Source organism: Haliotis rubra, unplaced genomic scaffold (assembly GCF_003918875.1).
Source record: "Haliotis rubra isolate DU_JTF1 unplaced genomic scaffold, ASM391887v1 Scf311, whole genome shotgun sequence".
Lineage (NCBI taxonomy): Eukaryota > Metazoa > Mollusca > Gastropoda > Lepetellida > Haliotidae > Haliotis > Haliotis rubra.
The window spans coordinates 509,684-530,215 of record NW_025766982.1 but is presented as its reverse complement, the minus strand read 5'-3'; the positions used below and the strand labels follow the sequence as shown (position 1 = coordinate 530,215).

General features: G+C 40.6%; 2 protein-coding genes across 2 annotated transcripts; both read left to right on the top strand.

Moving 5' to 3' along the window:
* The first annotated feature begins 1,045 nt into the window (after positions 1–1,045).
* LOC124283259 lies at positions 1,046–4,523 on the top strand. The gene is made up of 4 exons (XM_046719288.1): positions 1,046–1,320; positions 2,476–2,580; positions 3,902–4,122; positions 4,460–4,523. The coding sequence occupies exons 1-4, from the start codon at positions 1,258–1,260 to the stop codon at positions 4,521–4,523; spliced, it is 453 nt and encodes a 150-aa protein (XP_046575244.1). The 5' UTR covers positions 1,046–1,257.
* Positions 4,524–8,328: 3,805 nt separating this feature from the next.
* On the top strand, positions 8,329–13,266 carry LOC124283248 (probable glutathione S-transferase 7). The gene is made up of 5 exons (XM_046719278.1): positions 8,329–8,517; positions 9,011–9,103; positions 10,322–10,437; positions 11,218–11,322; positions 12,947–13,266. The coding sequence occupies exons 1-5, from the start codon at positions 8,385–8,387 to the stop codon at positions 13,106–13,108; spliced, it is 609 nt and encodes a 202-aa protein (XP_046575234.1). The 5' UTR covers positions 8,329–8,384; the 3' UTR covers positions 13,109–13,266.
* The last annotated feature ends 7,266 nt before the right edge of the window (positions 13,267–20,532 follow it).

The window sequence follows — 20,532 nt, the reverse complement described above, 5'->3', positions numbered from 1 at the left end:
TTACGACAAACCTCCGAATTCCCCCCCTGAATACGGTTTGAAATGAAAACATATTTCGAGTTCCTGTATTTATTCTCACAATATCTGATGGCAAATACCTGAACAGAGATAGTACATGTACAGATACATACATGTTTACCTCTTCATATTCACTAACAAAACACACTGTTCAAATACGTATTTACCCCTCAATTTCAACAATATAGATAATATATACCAATAATTAATATATGCTATATTTATATATTTACACTGTTTCAGATACTCCCTTTGGCAAGATGCCGGTGCTGACAATCGATGGCAGAGAGTACACCGAGAGTCTGGGCCATTGCCAAATTCCTTGCCAAAGAAATTCGGTAATCCCTAAAATTGTACTTCTAACATTTACATAACAATAATGATAATATAACGTACCATATTCATTAAATACCGTTGGGGCGGTGGGGTAGCCTAATGGTTGAAGCGTTGGCTCTTTACGCCGAAGACCCGGTTCGAATCCCCACTTGGGCACAATGTGTGAAGCCCATTTCTGGTGTCCCCGCCGTGATGTTGCTGGAATATTGCTAAAAGCGGCGTAAAACCAAACTCAGTCAGTCAGTCAGTTAAATACCGTTGTTATTGAAATAACAACATGAAAAGAAGTAATGTTGATTTAAGTTCGATAAACTGAAAAATACGAAATAGAATTTAAAATCCCGATCGTCCTATCAGTTCAAAACCGAAGATCATCAGAAGTCACTGGTTCCTTCAAGAATTTGGAATTTACTTTCACTTTGGGCTCGTGATTAATAGATTTATACTTGCTGTTGACGTTTGGGAAGGCCATTTCAGTTATATCATGGCATTTTATAATTTTATATTCATGCTGTTTGTTTTGTTTGTTTGTTTGTTTGTTGTTTAAAGGCCGCACTCAGCAATATTCCAGGTATATGGCGGCGGTCTGTAAATAATCCAGACTGGATCCATCCTTTTGTGGGAGAGCAATCCGAAAGTGATACAGTTCTGCAGGTTTTGGGAGGAAAATAAGCAGGGGAGGATGCTGACAGACAAAGAACCATAATCTAGGAGGATGGAGGTCAACCCCCCAATCATAGGCTTCCGACAAGGCTAAGAGGCCAAAGCCTGTACTGCGAACTGGAAAGCCAGTAGACGATAGGATAACCTGGTTTCTACTTTTACTTTTTTACTTTCTATCCCAATACAGGGTTTTATGGCTCCAACAACCAGGAGGAGTACGAAATAGACCAGATCACCGGCATGTGCCATGACCTCTTTCTAGAATTAGTCAAAGAGTTCTTTGAACAGGATAGTGACCGGAAGGTAAGAACACCATGCAGTTGCAAAAGTTGACAAAACCTGAAAAGCAAAGCGTGTTGGTTTGATGAAAAGTGTTCTATCATGTAGTACATGTATTATTAATGTTGCTTTAAAACTATATATCTAAAAATCTTGTGTCAGATTAATATTTCAGGATTGAAATGACACGTAGTGCATGTTTTATTAATGTTATATGTGACTGTTAAACTACACATCTAAAACATGTTGTGTCAGATTGAAATGAGGCATAGAACATGTTTCATTAATGTTTTATAAGTAACTCTAAAACTATGCATCTCAAACGTGTTAAATTTCAGGATTGATATGACATCATGGACATGTTTTATTTATGTTTTATGAGTAACCATACAGCTATATATAATTCGAACATTTTCTATCAGATTATTATTTCATAACTGAAATGACACATAGAACATGTTTTATTAATGTTTTATAAGTAACTGTAAAGTTATACATCTCAAACATGGTGTGTCCGATTTCATAATTGAAATGAGGGCATACACGTAGAACGTTTATGAATGCTTTTAAAGTAACTGTAAGTTATACATCTCAAACATGGTGTATCAGATTTCATAATTGAAATGAGGGCATAGAACATGTTTTATTAATGTTTTATAAGTAACTATAAGTTATACATCTCAAACATGTCGTGTAAGGTTTCATAATTGAAATGAGGGCATAGAACATGTTTTATTAATGCTTTTAAAGTAACTGTAAGTTATACATCTCAAACATGGCGTGTAAGGTTTCATAATTGAAATGAGGCATACACGTAGAACGTTCTATTAATGCTTTTAAAGTAACTATAAGTTATACATCTCAAACATGGCGTGTAAAGGTTTCATGGTTCGTATGACATTATTAAAGTCATGAACTATTATACCAGGAATAATTGCGAAATATGCCACCTGGTTTAATTCATGCACTGTAAGGAGATATGACATGTAGTGGTTCGAATCCCAAATTTACTTTGATTCTCATCCATGGTTTTATGCCACTGTATCATTAGTCATGCATCCCACGAGATAGGGATTCCTCCATCACTTAGTTGAAACGCCATGATTCAAAAAGAAATTCTTTTGCAGGCGACGTTCAACTTGTCAGAATATAAAACAAACATATATTTTTATGTCATAGGCAGAAATACAGCAGAACCTGAAAGAAAAAACAGAAACCAGAATTGTCGGAAACCTCGAGAAAGTATTGTCTGCCAAGGGTAACGGTTATTGCATTGGCGAGACGGTAAGCTAAATCACTCAAATCAAATTTATATAATTCAGTAATAAACTGATGATGCACTATAATGATCATTACCATCATTACGACACACATGCCTATGACAAGGAGAACAGTTTTGTGTGTTTTATGGTTACAAAAAGTAACAGTGCGATCTACTTCAAGAAAGAAGTGTTTAATGGTTGCACTTGTCCCTATTCACCGATGTTATTGGTTTGTAACGTCAGTCATTTCAAATAACGATCGGAACATGAAACTCTTACCAAAATATTCTTACTTACGATTCCCAATGACACTGGATGCGAAGTCTACCTAAGTGGTGTTGTCTTATCTCCAGGGATATTTTTGGTGTCAATTCCATTTTCTGAAAGCATTTGATTACTGCACGTTCTTCATGTTTGTCCATTTTTCAAACGTCACAAACACCTGATTGTTTTAACAAATGGTTTAAGCGAAACAATCTAGTCAACTGACGTAGGTGTCTGTGAATATATATCTCTGTGGAAGGCCTGTAATATCCACACCAACAAATTCACTATTAACTAACACACACACACACACACACACACACGCACGCACGCACGCACGCACGCACGCACGCACGCACACACACACACACACACACAAAAAATAACAATCAACCATCCATGGTTGTTGACTCAGAAGCGCAAATAATATGTAACTTGTAATATACTCATGCCCATAATGGTTGTCACCCCTTCAATTTTTTAATTGGATAGGGGGTGTGCGGTGAACTGTGAGGTGGGGTGACAACCATTATTGACATGAGTATATTTAAGAAACGGTCACAATCAGAGGATGTTTGGTAGGAGCTAGGAACGAGCTAGGATTTATTGTATATCTATTGCATATAAATGATATGAATGCAGTTGTTAACGACCCGTAAAGATGTGGGTTAAATTGGTCTTTTTGCAAACCATGCTTGTCCTAAGAGGCGACTGAAGGGATCGGATGGTCATGATGTTGATCACTGGATTGTTTGGTTCAGACTCAAATATTTACAGACCGTCGCCAATACAGCTGGAATATTGTTAAGTGCGGCGTAAAACAACAAGCAAACAAAACAAACAATGCTTAAACTTCTTCGTCACATATTCTTTTTATCGAAATAAAATGTCCACTCGTGACAGATACGATAGCCACAATTCTTTTACTTTTATATTATTCAGCACATTAGCTTCTAACCTGCATTATTGAAAACCTTTCTTCTAACTTCCTCCATAGCACTATCTTCATATATACAGAAGCTCTTGCATAACCGATCGTTATAACAAGGTGCAGCTATATATTTTAACAAATCTTTCAGTTGAGCCTCGGTGACCTTGTTATCTACGATACCCTTGACGGGAGGGTAGAAGATGACATCATCGACAAGAACCCCAATGTCAAGGCCGTCGCGGAACAACGTCAAATCCAACGACAGAATCGAGGCCTATCTGGCAGCAAGGGTCCCTACGGCCGTAGCGGTGTTCTCCAGTGGAATACGACTCTTGTGTCCACAGTTATCACTGGTTACCTAACAGAGATGTATATCCTCTTGCATAATCCATAATGGAAATTTATCATCGGATCACACACAGATTGGGAAATGGCAGCAAACGAGACCATACATGTCACAGCCGTATATATGTTCATGTGTATTCAAATCTTATATGAAGGCATACTGACTTGTCTCATGACTTCAGTAATAGACGTGGTGATAACAGGGGTGGATACAGCTTTTTGAGAAAGGTGTGTGTGCGTGCGTGCGTGCGTGCGTGTGTGTGTTTGTTTGTGTGTGTGTGTTGTGTCACATTATTTAGAAAGGAGGGTTGCACACTTCATTTTTCACCAGAGTTTCAATGGTCATTTAATAAACTTTCAGGACAAAGGGGTACCGCACCCTAGCGGCCCCCTCTGGATCCGCCTATGGATGGAAGGAGCGCTAACTTTCAGCCGCTTGTAATCCACCAATCATTGGCTCAGGTTGCTCCGTTCTCAAACCTCCGCCCGGAGAGCGGAAGGTCGCGGAGTTCGATCCCGGTCGCGTCATACCAAAGACGTTAAAATATGGTACTTGTTGGCCCTGCCTGAAGATCGGCATTAATGGGTATAACAAGGACTGGTCGGCTCGGAGTCAGTATAATGTATCTGAGTGGAGTATTCATGCTTAACTGCGGCGTGGTATCTCAGTGAGCTAGCACTATAAAACCAGCTTACGTCTGGGCTAGTACAAGCAGCCACACATACACGCATGCGTCGTTATATGAGCGAAATATTCTTTAGTAGGACGTTAAAGCCCCATTTCACTTCACCTCGTTCTCAAGCCAAAATGGCGGCTGAGGGATATTGAATTCGACAGCCGGCTGGCTATTCTCAACCGTTCGTAGCATTACGAACTTCTGAAACCATTTTAACACATGACATTGACTAAGATCAAAGCTAAGAATTCTTAGGGCTACGAACGTTTCTAGAATAGAAACCTGAATATGTAATTACCTGAATACGTAATACCTATAGGAACTGTGTTACATTAGACACATCCATCTGATTAAAATGTATTGTTATATACTGAATAAATTCGGAGTGAGTGAGCGAGTTGAGTTTTACGCCGCACTCAGCAATATTCCAGCTATATGGCGGTGGTCTGTAAATAATCGAGTCTGGACCAGACAATCCAGTGATCAACAGCATGATCATCGACCTGCGCAATTGGGAACCGATGCCATGTGTCAACCAAGCCAGCGAGCCTGACCACTCGATCCCATTAGTTGCCTCTTACGACAAGCACGGGTTACTGAAGGTTCATTCTAACCCGGACCTTCACGGGTGGAATATTTTCGGAATTCTTGTGTCTGTCAAAATCTTTTTCAAAGTTCTGAAACATTTTAAAATAGTTATTAAAATACTGAAATATTTTAACGTAATATCTACACAAAGTTATGTTTTACTGCAACATATTATGTATGCACTTTCTTCGTAAATGGGCCAGTGGCCATACCACGAAGAATAGACTTGACTTGCCATTCAAGTCCAAGTAGATCATACCAGACTATGCAGTCCGTGTAGGCCATGCTACAATATGCAATATTTAGTCTACTACACCAAGCAGTATTTAGTCTGGGTCGGTCACACTACAGTATGCGGTATTTAAAGGCTGGGTCATACTACACTATGCGGTATTTAAGGCTGGGTGGGTCATACTACACTATGCGGTATTTAAAGCTGGGTGGGTCATACTACACTATGCGGTATTTAAAGCTGGGTGGGTCATACTACACTATGCGGTATTTAAAAGCTGGGTGGGGTCATACTACACTATGCGGTATTTAAAGCTGGAGTGGGTCATGGTGGTATTACGCTGGATATGCGTGGGTGGGTGGGTCATACTACACTATGCGGTATTTAAAGCATACTACACTATGCGGTATTTAAAGCTGGGTGGGTCATACTACACTATGCGGTATTTAAGCTAGATGGGGTCATACTACACTATGCGGTATTTAAAAGCTAAGATTGGGTCATACTACACTACATGGGTATTTAAAGCTGGATTATCATACTACACTGCGGTATTTAAAAGCTAGCTGGGTCATACACTACACTGGTCACGGTATTTACTGGGTGGGTCATACTACACTATGCGGTATTTAAAGCTGGGTGGGTCATACTACACTATGCGGTATTTAAAGCATACTACACTATGCGGTATTTAAAGCTGGGTGGGTATTTAAAGCATACTACACTATGCGGTATTTAAAGCTAGATGGGTCATACTACACTATGCGGTCATACTACACTATGCGGTATTTAAAGCTGGAGTGGGTCATACTACACTATGCGGTATTTAAAGCTGGGTGGGTCATACTACACTATGCGGTATTTAAAGGCTGGAGTGGGTCATACTACACTATGCGGTATTTAAAGGCTAGATGGGTCATACTACACTATGCGGTATTTAAAGCTGGGTGGGTCATACTACACTATGCGGTATTTAAAGCTGGGTGGGTCATACTACACTATGCGGTATTTAAAGCTGGGTGGGTCATACACTACACTATGCGGTATTTAAAGTTGGGTGGGTCATACTACACTATGCGGTATTTAAAGCTGGGTGGGTCATACTACACTATGCGGTATTTAAAGCTGGGTGGGTCATACTACACTATGCGGTATTTAAAGCTGGGTGGGTCATACTACACTATGCGGTATTTAAAGCTGGGTGGGTCATACTACACTATGCGGTATTTAAAGCTGGGTGGGTCATACTACACTATGCGGTATTTAAAGCTGGGTGGGTCATACTACACTATGCGGTATTTAAAGCTGGGTGGGTCATACTACACTATGCGGTATTTAAAGTTGGGTGGGTCATACTACACTATGCGGTATTTAAAGCTGGGTGGGTCATACTACACTATGCGGTATTTAAAGCTGGGTGGGTCATACTACACTATGCGGTATTTAAAGCTGGGTGGGTCATACTACACTATGCGGTATTTAAAGCTGGGTGGGTCATACTACACTATGCGGTATTTTGGCTGGGTGGGTCATACTACACTATGCGGTATTTAAGGCTAGATGGGTCATACTACACTATGCGGTATTTAAAGCTGGGTGGGTCATACTACACTATGCGGTATTTAAAGCTGGGTGGGTCATACTACACTATGCGGTATTTAAAGCTGGGTGGGTCATACTACACTATGCGGTATTTAAAGATGGGTGGGTCATACTACACTATGCGGTATTTAAAGTTGGGTGGGTCATACTACACTATGCGGTATTTAAAGCTGGGTGGGTCATACTACACTATGCGGTATTTAAAGCTGGGTGGGTCATACTACACTATGCGGTATTTAAAGCTGGGTGGGTCATACTACACTATGTGGTATTTAAAGCTGGGTGGGTCATACTACACTATGCGGTATTTTGGCTGGGTGGGTCATACTACACTATGCGGTATTTAAGTCAGTGTGGGTTATGTCATACTAAGCCACCAGGCATTTACGTCAGGGTGGGTCACACCAGATGATGCAGTATTTACGTCAGGGTGGGTCACACCAGACAATGAAGTATTTACGTCAGGGTGGGTCACAACAGACAATGCTCTATTTACGTCAGGATGGGTCACAACAGATAATGCACTATTTACGTCATGGTGGGTCACAACAGACAATGAAGTATTTACGTCAGGGTGGGTCACACCAGACAATGAAGTATTTTACGTCAGGGTGGGTCACATCAGATAATGAGTATTTACGTCAGTAGACAATGTATTTACGTCAGGGTGGGTCACACCAGACAATGCACTATTTACGTCAGGGTGGGTCACACCAGACAATGCAGTATTTACGTCAGGGTGGGTCACACCAGACAATGCAGTATTTACCACAGGACGGGCCATACTATATTATGTAGCATTTAAGTCAGGGGAAGTCATACCAGACAATGTTGTATTCAACGCGGTGAGTGTGTAAAATTTAGGGAGTGGTTTTACTCTTCCACATCGGCAGAACCGCCATTCACTTAATTTGTATAATAAAGCTAGTTTAAACTCATATGACGTGATAGAGTACCAACACGTGATACACGAAAAGCTCATCATGACTTGTTTCCCGATTTGATTTAGCAACATGGTGGCGAGTAGATTGGGTATATTTGCTATAGTCTCCTCCAATACGAGCAGCGCTCCGTCGACCTTGACTAATGTAGTCCAGTCACGCTGAACGGGTAATCTATTTAAAGGGGAGACTGGTCCTTTTGCATCACTTGTGTCACCGCTGTGGAGAGAGCTAGTCGGAGCAAACATGCCTCAATACAAGCTGATTTACTTTGACTTCCGTGGACGTGGGGAGCTGTCGCGGCTGCTGTTCGTACTCGCGGGACAGGAATATGAAGACGTCAGAATCAAGATGAAAGACTGGCCAGCGCAGAAAGGCAGTGAGTAGGCTGAGTGGGCTTAGTGAGTGAGTGGCTGGGTGGTTTGGTGAGTGAGTGAGTGGGTGAGTGTGTGGTTGAGTGGTTAAGTGAGTGGTTGGTTGGGTGGTTGGTTGGGTGGATGGTTGGGTGACTGGTTAAGTGGTTGAGTGAGTGGTTGGTTGGGTGGATGGATGGGTGATTGGTTGAGTGAGTTGTTGTGTGAATGGTGGCATGGTTGGTTGAGTGAGTGGTTGACTGAATGGTTGCGTGAGTTATCTGTTCAGTGAATGGTTGAGTGAATGGTTGAGTGAGTGGTTGAGTGAGTGAGTGGTGTCTGCCGTGACAATATCTGCCGTGACAGGATCGTGGATTCCATTTAGCGTTTAACCGTGGAACGGTCATCTAATACGACGAATCGAAGAGTTTCATGCAGGGAAGAACATGGAATGCTACTATGACAACTGTTTAAACGATAAAACACAGCATGCAGGGTTTTAGTTTTGTTTCATTCCAGAGTACGTGTTCGGCAGACTTCCGGTGCTGGAGGTAGACGGAAAACAGTACGGGCAGAGCATGGCCATCGCAAATTTCCTGGCCCGGCGGTTTGGTGAGTCATGTGCCTTTCAGAAATAACCAATTAATTGTATGACAAGTCCTCTTTTATTTGTAATTTGATTTGTAATGGGAGGGGAGTGAGTGAGTTTAGTTTTACGCAGCCTTTTGCAATATTCCAGCAATATCACGGCGGATGTTTCACAATTTGCACCCATGCTTGGAATCGAACCCGGGTCTTCGGGGTGAAGAGCGAACGCTTTAACCACTAGGTCACTCCATCGTCCCTGACTTTTAAAGGTTTGGTGTATGAACAATGATAGTTCATCGCTGAAATAATGCCGATGTGATGTTAGCTGTTATCTCGAATTACTCTCAGTGGCCACTGGGACATCATAGGGAGAAGACAGCATCGATAACAGGTTTCTGGGTTGAGGTGAGGTGAAATCGGCTATTTGGACAATACGTGATCGTTTTGTAATAGCTTCTTTCTTACTTACAACACGACGCACATACGCGTAGAGGAGGCGTGGGATGAAAGACTGAGATGTACAGACTTCAAAAGGATTAAGTGGTATGTCTATGCAATAGATTAGTATTGAGAAGAATTTTGAGATACTAGATTAGTATTGAGATACTAATCTCCTGATCTCTGTACATCTCCATCCTTAATTCCATCTCACTGGCCTCCTGTACGCACTCTATATTCTGCTTGTAAGTCATATTTTGTCCATTCACCTCATGAAGTAAGAAGTAGTAGCCCAGTCATATAAGTCATATACACGTTGTAAATCCATACCATACGTTGTTATGTTACCATCCACCTTATAAGAGCATATCAAGCATGTGATACATAGAGAATCTCACCCAAGTGTCTTCTGATATCAATTATATCAACACGAGTTGATAAAGTTACAAATATCCGAGGCTTGCCGAGGATATTTTTACTTTATCAACGAGTGTTGATATATTGATATCAGAAGACACGAGGGTGAATTCTATTATCATCAAAATCACTGTCCATTAATTTTCAATGAAAAATGTACATCTTTGAACATGGTACTGCCATTAGACTTGCAGTGCAGCGATGTCACGGCATTGTGACGTCATCAAGTACATGACATCATAGCATTGTCAGGGCATTGTACAAAATCTACTGTCAAAACGATATCTCCTAGGAGATATCGTTTGATCTCACACAAGCGATATCTCCTGTGGAACACAGTTTTGGATGATAAATTCTGATCAGTGTGATATCCGATTTATTAACCAGGTCTCCACGGGAAAACGGACGTTGAAATACTGGAGGTTGACCAAGTCAATGGAATAGTAGCCGACATTCTTGCAGTCTTGGTTCCAGTCTTCCTGGAGAAGGATGAAGCCAAAAAGGTGACGTTGCCTAGCAACATGTTACGTGTTATAATTCTCTGCACATCCTGAATTAAAGAGTCAGAAGGCTTTGAACAGAAAATATATATGAAGGATTTTTGGATATGCAGCAAACGTTTCCAACGAACACGCATGTAACCAAGTGGGTTTTTTCATCCAGATCACTTGCTTTGTACACTCTTCAAAAAGAAACGCATATGTGATTTTGAGAATATCGGACTCAAATTATTTTTTTGATGTAAATGCTATTACGCGGAACCGAGCAAAGAACAGTTGAATATCGCGACTTCGAGATGTGTGGTGAATGACGGCTGACGTTTGGTTTTGATCACGTTACTTTGGTCATGTGCCCCATTGCAAATAGTTCAGGCAGCACGCGATGTAGATTCATTAAACAGTGAGTAATATCTTCAACGGGTGAGTAATAAAAGGGAATAAAACATGGACCCGTCGCTCAGTATGTCAGTGTAGGATAGCCATTTTACATTGCGACATGGTACGTCAGTGTTCTGGCACAATCCGGCATAATCCGGCTGCGATGTCTGTATGCGCGTACGCACGTACGCACCGACGCACGCATACACAAATACAGGCCATATTTATCTTATCAAGTACATTAGTCTTCAAATGTGAAACAATTGATTTTACAACAGATAATTTCATGTGATGAAAATTCTTTAAACGTTTTACTTAGCTTGGTCGCCTTAGTATGTAGATCAATGTATTTTATGTGAGTAATTTTGCAATAACTGTCTATTGTTTATATTGATTTGTTTGCAGGCAGAGCTTGCAAAAGAAAACAATGAAACAAACATACCAAAGTTCCTGGGCTTCCTAGAGACTGTGCTGAAAAATAACAACACCGGATTCTTCGTGGGCAGCAAGGTATGGCAATCGACATAAACAGTTCGACAATTGGTAGTGTCAACATAAAATAAAAGATTTTATAAAGGTTTCGTTATCAAACGTTACTAGTCTCAAAACAGTCGTTGAAATATTGCAGACATAAGGTCTGCATCACGTCAATGATATCCCTATCAACTGCATCCCCATCAAATTATTGTTTCATGTTTGTTTCATCCAACTTGGGTGTATACTTTCATTTCCCGTATCTGTGAAGATCCGGGTTAAAATCGATCTTCAGTAAGTCATGCTTGTCTTAAGAGGCGACTAACCTGATCAGGTGGTTAGGCTCGCTGGCTTGGTTGACACATGTCATCATCGTATCCCAATTGTATAAACCGATGCTCATGCTGTTGATCACTGGACTGTCTGATCCAGACTCGATTATTTACAGCCCGCCGCCATGTAGCTGGAATATTGCTGAGTGCAGCGTAAAACTAAATTTACTTACTCACTCACTCACTCACTCACTCAATCTTTCTCCGTCACATAAATATAACATGCTGAACGACATTGCTCAAATACATGTGATTTAAGCATACGAAAAGCACAAGGCAAGAAATTCAATGTATTCACATCATGTTTCAAAATTCAAGGACAGTTCGCTGGATATTGTCCATAGGCGGATCAAGAAATGTTCACCACCTTGGCTCCGCCATTGCAAAACATTAACTTTAATGTGGACTTTAGTCATTTTCAAAGGGGCCCCTCCCCCTCCCTCCTGTATCGCCACTGCAATAACTTGTTGTATACATATATTGTCTGTAACGAAATCACCAAGAACTTATTATCAATATTGAGCTGTCCCGAGTTCCCAATAAGTTATAAGTTTAGATAATCTTAACATGGTCAGTACTGACAGGTTTTACCAAAGTGATACGATTTTATAGTAAGCGAACCGTTTTGGTGAGTCTCCCAATAACAAGGTTGCAAGAATAAAACCAGCCATGTATACTACACACTAGACGTTATAAAACACCCGTTATTCTGAAGTTACTCATCTTTACCTTCTTTTGAGTAGTATACATACTCACTTCCAAAAGAAACGCGAATCATGTGAAACTGTGATAAGGTATTGAAAAAAAATGATTGATGTTTGCTTATGAAAACACTTCGTCTTGATTTATGTCTTATTTCATGTCATTCAGGCTCACTGACTTTGTTGACACATGTCATCGTTTTGCAATTGCGTAGATCGATGTTCATGCTGTTGATCATTGGATTGTCTGGTCCATACTCGATTATTTACAAACCGGCACCCTCTAGCTGGAATATTGCTGAGTGCGGCGTAAACCTAAACTCACTCATTAGTTCATGCAATTTGCAACATTTGTAATATTCGCGTTTGTTTTTGGTATTCAGTATATGTTAAAAACACGGATAAATGCTCAATATCACTATACCTTTGAGCGAGTTTCATGAGAAAATGGTAACCTTCTCAACATGTAAATATTGAAGCATTAACCTAAATGAGATGAAGAGCATATCTTTCTCTTTTGTGCGATTAATTTAAACGATTTTCAGCAAGTCATAATGAATTTTTATTTTGACAAGTCGTCAGTCATTTGCAAAGTACTGAGATCATATTTTAAAATGATCTTTCCAGATTGGATATGCCGATGTAGCTGTTTTCGATGTACTTGATGCTGCTGGCGCTTTGAAAGGCCTGGTAGATGGCTTCCCGTTGGTCAAGGCCAACGTAGAGAAGGTCAAGTCTAATGCAAGAATAGCCCAGTATTTAGCCAAACGACCGCAAACACCGATGTAGATGACAAATACCTGGAAGAAGAGCAACTATTTCTTTAATATATACTTTAATTGGCACGCATCATATCGACAACACATTTTTGTCGAAGAAAAGAATAAACGTGTGCCGTGGCTCCTACCTTTACTTGACATGGATTAGAATAAAAGTATAAACTGTAACCGTTTTGTATTATTTTTTGTTCTTTTGTAACGATACAGGCAAAGATGTTCCTGTCACTTAAGCATGTCATGAAGATATCGTTTTTGTAATTCTTAACAGTCGTTTCTTGTATGAGTGAGTGAGTGAGTTTAGTTTTACACCGTTTTAGCATTATTCCAGCAATATAACGGCGGGGACACCAGAAATGGGCTTCACGCATTGTATCCATGTGGGGAATCGAACCCGAGTCTTGGGCGTGACGAGCTAACGCTTTAACCACTAGGCTACCGCGTGACCCATTCTTGCATGAGAGATTAATTTTGAATAGTTTTCATTGTTGTTGTTGCAAGTTTCCTTGTCATTGTTTGAAATGAAGTTTTTGTGATTGTGATGAGAGTGTTTTGGTGCTTTAAAATGCATTTCATTAACTGAACTGAACTAAACTGAACTGAACAACAGTGCATGTTTGATGTGGGAGAAGCAAGAATGGTCGGCTGGATAAACTGACGCTCAAAAGAAAGTACACACCTGGTTTGGGGCGATTTTTTTCCAAGCAACAGCGGAAATATATTTAAACGTGTTTTGATTGTGAATGACAAAGTCACAAATATAGTTGCAAGCAACAATGAAGGCTCCTTGGCTTTAGTTCTATCTAGCCTATTGTGTCTGTCACATATCTGATGAAAGTAGTAATAGTTTTAGTTAATATGAATCATATCACTGCTAGTCGAATGCTCTCCGACTGGAAGTACTGGAAGGTCTCTAAGTTTCGATAAATTCGTCACAAAACCTTTCTTCTAAGATTAAAAATATCACTTGGGTATCACGACATTCAAAAACAGAAGAACCCTTAGTTCAAACAAGCTATCTTAATTACCTCTAACAATCATGAAGAAGATATGTTCCAAACGGTGATACTTTTCACATGCACCGAAGAACAGAAACTGATCAGCTAAAGTTTGAGATACATACGGCTAATTTTCATTGTGTTGTCTAGAGAACCGATGAATATAGCAACTAAAGTGTGGAAAATATAATTTCACTTGTCCCTCTGTTGTCTTTAGAGATACATTACTGCAATCGGTAGTTATAATCGACACTATAATAATAATAATAAGCCATTTATATAGCGCCTTTCCACGTCACAGGGATGTGCTCAAAGTGCTTCCTGAGCTAATAGCCCACTTATACAGGTACATTTTGGTCGAATCAATCGGACGGTTGGTTTCAGATTTGCGGGTGTTTGAACTGTATTTGAGGGCTAGAAATCGTCCAAAACGGAGAGCCAGAAGACGTTTTTGATAGCGAGCGGATCTTCCAAATACAGCCGGGGTCACGGGGGTCATGTACCTTTTAAAAGGTTCTGGAGAAGAAATAGTTAAAAGGGTGTATCTCAGTTGTTCTTCGGTCTACGGTCAAAACAATTAGTGTTCTGGAATCACTAAGAGTTCATCTATCGTCCTGGCAGAATTTGCATAATGCTTACTGGACATCAGTTTTGGAAAGTTTGGAATGTCTACAGCTGATGGTTCGAGCTCAGCACATTTTGGGAGCAAATTACTCAGAAGACTACTGATAAACATGGCCAAAAACTGAAAACAAAAATAACTGCCACTCGTAATCGCCAAAATGTGATTCTTAAAGAAAATATCAATATGAGATGTCGATTATGTATGAATTTACAGAAACTGTCAAACACCTTGTCAGTGGATGCCCTTCTTTGGCACAAACAGCATCTTAAACGACATGATGGCATGGCTCGTTGCTTTTACTACCGTCTCCGCCATGTCTGTGGCTTTGACTCCGAGGTCCATCCATGGTATGACCCTGAACAAGGGCGTCATGGAAAACGACAGCTTTAGATTTCTCTGGAACAGGCCCATATACAGCCTCAGAAGAATTCCATCCAACAAACCTGATCTTGCCCTTTTTGATAAAGCCAATGAATTTATATATATCATTGAATTTTCTGTCCCTTTTGACACCAATGTGATTGGCAAGATTCAGGAAAAGCATACTAAGTATGCGGACCTCGCCTTTGAAATGTCTCGCTTGCATCCCAAGTACACTTTCGTCAGGCTCCCCATTGTTCTCGGTGCCCTTGGTTTGGTACCTCCTGATCTCTTGGCGTAGATCAGGAGAGTGCCCGCGTTCTCCACCGGGAAGCATAGCCCTTCTGACACTCTGGGTAATGCAGAAGGCTGCAGTGTTGGGAGGCCTTCACATTCTCTGGAAAGTTCTTGGTGGGTTCAACTAGGCAGCGTTTCCTGGGAGAAGTCCCATTCGCTGTCTGGGCTACGTGTAGAGGGGGCAAGGGCCCTGAGTTGATGATGAGCCTTACCAGCCTGAGTGTGCCAGGATCACCCGAATCGAACCCTCTCTGCTGCATTTTCATCTTTATCTGTAAAACATAATAATAATCCGACCGATTACAATAGGTCTCCTGCCTAGAGGCAAGGAGCCCTAAATACTGTAAATCATGAAATTAATGCGTCACGAATTTAATGCGAGTGCGAGGGTCTAGTCTAAAATGCGTCACGAAATTAATGCGAGCTCAGGAATCTGTTTTGATGATAAAATGTGACACCCTGAATCTTTGGTGTTGTTCTTTTTCTTTTCACACTTGTTATTTACCAAATAACCTGAGTTGAGCTTGTTAAGCAATGAATTGAAATGAGCTGACGATGTTTTGATTACGCTGCCATGTTTGATCACGTGATTGCTTGCTACTACTTGTCTTATGACAACATGTATAAACGTATTGAGTACCATAGTACCTGTTGTAGACTTTCTTTAGTAAGTCCGTATATATAACCCACGCATTGCATACATACAGTGGTATTGGCTGAGGTCTCTTGGGACTACATAGCACAGGCGTTGTTACGACGTAAATTGTCATTAAACGTAAATCGTAATACTTGCAGCATATTGTAAGAAGCCTTGACGTAAATTGTAATTAAAATTGATGTAAATTGTAATAAAAAATTGACGTAAATTGCACGGAGCAAATTGTATTAAACATTTATGTACATTGTAATTATTTTAGTTGTGGTAAAATGTAATAAATATTTATGATTATTCCTAAATACGCGTGTGTTCGTTTTTCGCTGCATTTCATATATCATATGATAACTCAAGAAAGAAATGATGGATTTTGTACAAATGTCGTACCAAGGTGTAGTGGCGAGATTCACCGACACCAGGTGAATTTAGTAACCTTGAGATAATTTGCAAGGTCACAGCGAAAATCTGAGGGTTTTACCAATATATAGATTGTTAGCGCGATAATTCAAGAAAGAATTGACAGATTTTGCTTAAAAATGGTACCAAGGTGCGTTTTGTTAACGCCAGTCGAATTCAGTGAGCTTCAGATAATTTTCAAGGTAACAGGGAGTATTTGTACGATATCTCAAAAACTAAAGGATGACATTTGGTATCAATCCGATGACCTTTACATAATTTTCAGGGTAACACAGAAGATAATTGCGACATTCAGATATCGACTTACTGGCCGGGTGGGGTGGGTTGGGGTGTGGGTTGGGGTGTGTGTGTGTGGGGGTGTTGGATGGGAAATAGCGTGTGACAAACACGTTTTCATTACGGATTTTCAAAATATTGTTAGCATTTGTTTTCTATAATTTCATGACACGTCTTAAATATACCAGAGATTATTTGTGTATGTCTTGAATATTAAAGTTAATTGTTTTTCATTATGGAGCTATTTTCAATGATGACGCAAGGACACGTTTTATGAGCAATAGCTTTCAATAATTTAATGTTAATTCTATTACATTTTGAAGTTTTTTCTTCATGGCACATTAAAAAAAACCCCCAAGATATTGACATGTTTGTTTATGCTTTGAAAGTACGTTTATTCTTCTTCATTTTGGAATTATTTTCAATGTTTACGCAAGGACATGTCTGAAGTTAATTTGATGTTTTGATCATATGGGATTTATTATGATTTATGTTTCGATCATACTTTCATATATTACGTTGTCACAGTTTAACCTGGTTCGCATCATTTTCTTCATCATATTGCTATTCTTATGAGTGGGAAATTTATGTTATATATATACTCTCCAAAAAAAGAAACGCATCATGAAAATAGCATTTTCATGTAGCAATGAATTAAAACGTGATTCATTTTACCAAAGGTTTTTTTCTGTTTATGAGTCCTATGGTGTTTATGTTTTGAAACATCACAACAAAACGCACCATCCGTAAAATACCCGTATTTAACAGCATGATTTTCAATTTCGGCGTGTAGTGTCACAGAATACACAATTCACATGCAATGCACGTGAAAGTTGGGGATCAGATAGTCTCAATGATGGGTATTAAAGGTTGATCGCTGTCTGTCGATTATTCACTGTATTTGGAATATTGTTGATGAACGCAAAATACCACGTCTAAGTGAAGCCAACCGTTGGTTTGCTTGAAGCTGGCCAGTCTCAACGTGCAGTTGCCCGACGCATGAATGTTCACCAAAGCACCATTTCACGGCTCTGGGAGAGATATCACCGGCAGAATGCGGCAGCAGATGCCCCTCGTAGTGGGCGACCTCAAGCGACCACTGCGGCGCAGGATCGCTACATCCGGGTACATCATCTGCGTCATCGAAGAGCTACGGCGACCAGTATCTCTCGACAAATACCCGGATTGAGGAGGCTTTCTGCACAGACCGTCAGGAACAGGTTGAGAGAGGCTGGTTTACGTGCCAGAAGACCTTATTTTGGCCCTGTGCTTCGACAACAACATCGTCGACATCGAGTTCAATGGTGCACCAACGTTTAGGCCTGGAACCTATCGAATTGGCGTAGACTCTGGTTCAGTGATAAATCACGATTTCTATTTGAACGACGCGATGGAAGAATGCGGGTGTACAGACGTCGACGTGAACGTTTCACCGACGCTTGCGTTCCCCAGGTGGACAGATTCGGCGGGGGAAGTGTTATGATGTGGGGGAGGGGGGGGGATCACCTGCCGTAGGAGAGGTGATTTGGTAATGATCCAAGGCAACCTCACAGGTCAACGGTGCTGTGACGAAATCCTACGCCCACACCTCCTTCCAATCATTGATCGCCAGAGGGAGTTGTTTCAACAGGACAATGCCAGGCCCCACACAGCACGTCACACTAGAGACTTCCTCCAGAACCACAACATCAATGTGCTCCCTTGGCCCTCAAGATCACCGGACTTAAACCCGATCGAACATCTGTGGGATGCCCTGGACAGACGGGTGCGATGCCGTAACCCTCAGCCCCAGACACTTCAGCAACTCGCACATGCTACAGGCAGAGTGGGCTGCGATTGGGCAACACGAGATTCTGAGACTTATTCGTTCGATGCCGAGGCGATGTCGTGCAGTTCTGGATGCCCACGGTGGTCACACGAGGTATTGACTTCAGCGCCACCACACGTCTCAATGTGACACTCAAACTGACTTTCCTCGAGTTGGTGCCAAAGACGGATAAGTCTCCATTCCCAGTGTGCATTTTCGCTATATTTCATTGACTCATAAAGCCTACAAGATGTTTCAAAATAAACATAAAAATACAATTGAAATTCATATATGCGTTTCTTTTTGGGGAGAGTATATTTACTAAGGTTATCATGAATCCATGGCGTCTGGTGATTCCTTGACTCGTGAAAGTCAATCTTTCTGGTCATTTGCTGTATTTTGATCTATGCATTTAATATAAAATGAAGAATTGTTATTGAATTGTATGATATGATTCAAAAAATCGATCATATGTGCTTGTTATCAAAGTAAAGTCAAACTTTCTATAAGGTATACAATGGAAGTGGACACCTTAATTGTTATAATTGGAAAACCATTAGTTTCAAATACAAAAGCAGGTGGCAATCAACAGGTGGCATTAACTTCAAAGAATGATAATTACAATGCTTATAACGTACGAAGGCAAACATATCGGGAGTCAATTGTTTCCAAACGATATGCACGGGGTAAAATATCACGTTGTCATGGCGTCTTGACATCATGAACAATGTTACGCCGTCACGTTGCTTCTAAGAAGCTTCCTTCAAAATAGAGCAATGATGGGGAGCATGCCTTTGTTGGAAAGTAGATTAAGGCGTATTTTCCTCAACCAAGGTTATACTAAACCATGCAGTATTTAGTCTGTGTGGGTCGGTCATACTACACTATGCAGTATTTAAGGCTGGGTAGGTCATACTACACTATGAAGTATTTAAGGCTGTGTAGGTCATACTACACTATGAAGCATTTAAGGCTGTGTAGGTCATACTACACTATGAAGTATTTAAGGCTGGGTAGGTCATACTACATTATGAAGCGTTTAAGGCTGGGTAGGTCATACTACACTATGCAGTATTTAAAGCTGGGTGGGTCATACATTAGGCAGTATTTAAAGCTGGGTTGGTAATACTACATTATGCGGTATTTAAGGCTGGGTAGGTCATACTATATTATGGGGTATTTAAGGCTTGGTAGGTCATATTACATTATGCGGTATTTAAGGCTTGGTAGGTCATACTACACTATGCAGTATTTAAAGCTGGGTGGGTCATAGTACACTATGCAGTTTTTAAGGCTGGGTAGGTCATACTATACTATGAAGCATTTAAGGCTGGGTAGGTCATACTACACTATGAAGCATTTAAGGCTGGGTAGGTCATACTACACTATGAAGCATTTAAGGCTGGGTAGGTCATACTACATTATGCAGTATTTAAAGCTGGGTTGGTCATACTATACTATGCAGTATTTAAGGCTGGGTAGGTCATACTACACTATGCAGTATTTAAAGCTGGGTGGGTCATAGTACACTATGCAGTTTTTAAGGCTGGGTAGGTCATACTATACTATGAAGCATTTAAGGCTGGGTAGGTCATACTACACTATGAAGCATTTAAGGCTGGGTAGGTCATACTACACTATGCAGTATTTAAAGCTGGGTAGGTCATACTACACTATGCAGTATTTAAGGCTGGGTGGGTCATAGTACACTATGCAGTTTTAAGGCTGGGTGGGTCATACTATACTATGAAGCATTTAAGGCTGGGTAGGTCATACTACACTATGAAGCATTTAAGGCTGTGTAGAGTCATACTACACTATGCAGCATTTAAGGCTGGGTAGGTCATACTACACTATGAAGCATTTAAGGCTGGGTAGGTCATACTACATTATGCAGTATTTAAAGCTGGGTTGGTAATACTATACTATGCAGTATTTAAGGCTGGGTGGGTCATACTACACTATGAAGCATTTAAGGCTGGGTAGGTCATACTACACTATG

Coding starts and splice junctions, on each gene's coding strand:
- LOC124283259 (XM_046719288.1), top strand. CDS start 1,258: ATGTGCCATGACCTCTTTCTAGAATTAGTCAAAGAGTTCTTTGAACAG. Junction 2,581..3,901: donor GTTATTGCATTGGCGAGACG/GTAAGCTAAATC, acceptor CAAATCTTTCAG/TTGAGCCTCGGTGACCTTGT. Junction 4,123..4,459: donor ACTGGTTACCTAACAGAGAT/GTATATCCTCTT, acceptor ATAAACTTTCAG/GACAAAGGGGTACCGCACCC.
- LOC124283248 (XM_046719278.1), top strand. CDS start 8,385: ATGCCTCAATACAAGCTGATTTACTTTGACTTCCGTGGACGTGGGGAG. Junction 10,438..11,217: donor AGAAGGATGAAGCCAAAAAG/GTGACGTTGCCT, acceptor ATTTGTTTGCAG/GCAGAGCTTGCAAAAGAAAA. Junction 11,323..12,946: donor GATTCTTCGTGGGCAGCAAG/GTATGGCAATCG, acceptor TGATCTTTCCAG/ATTGGATATGCCGATGTAGC.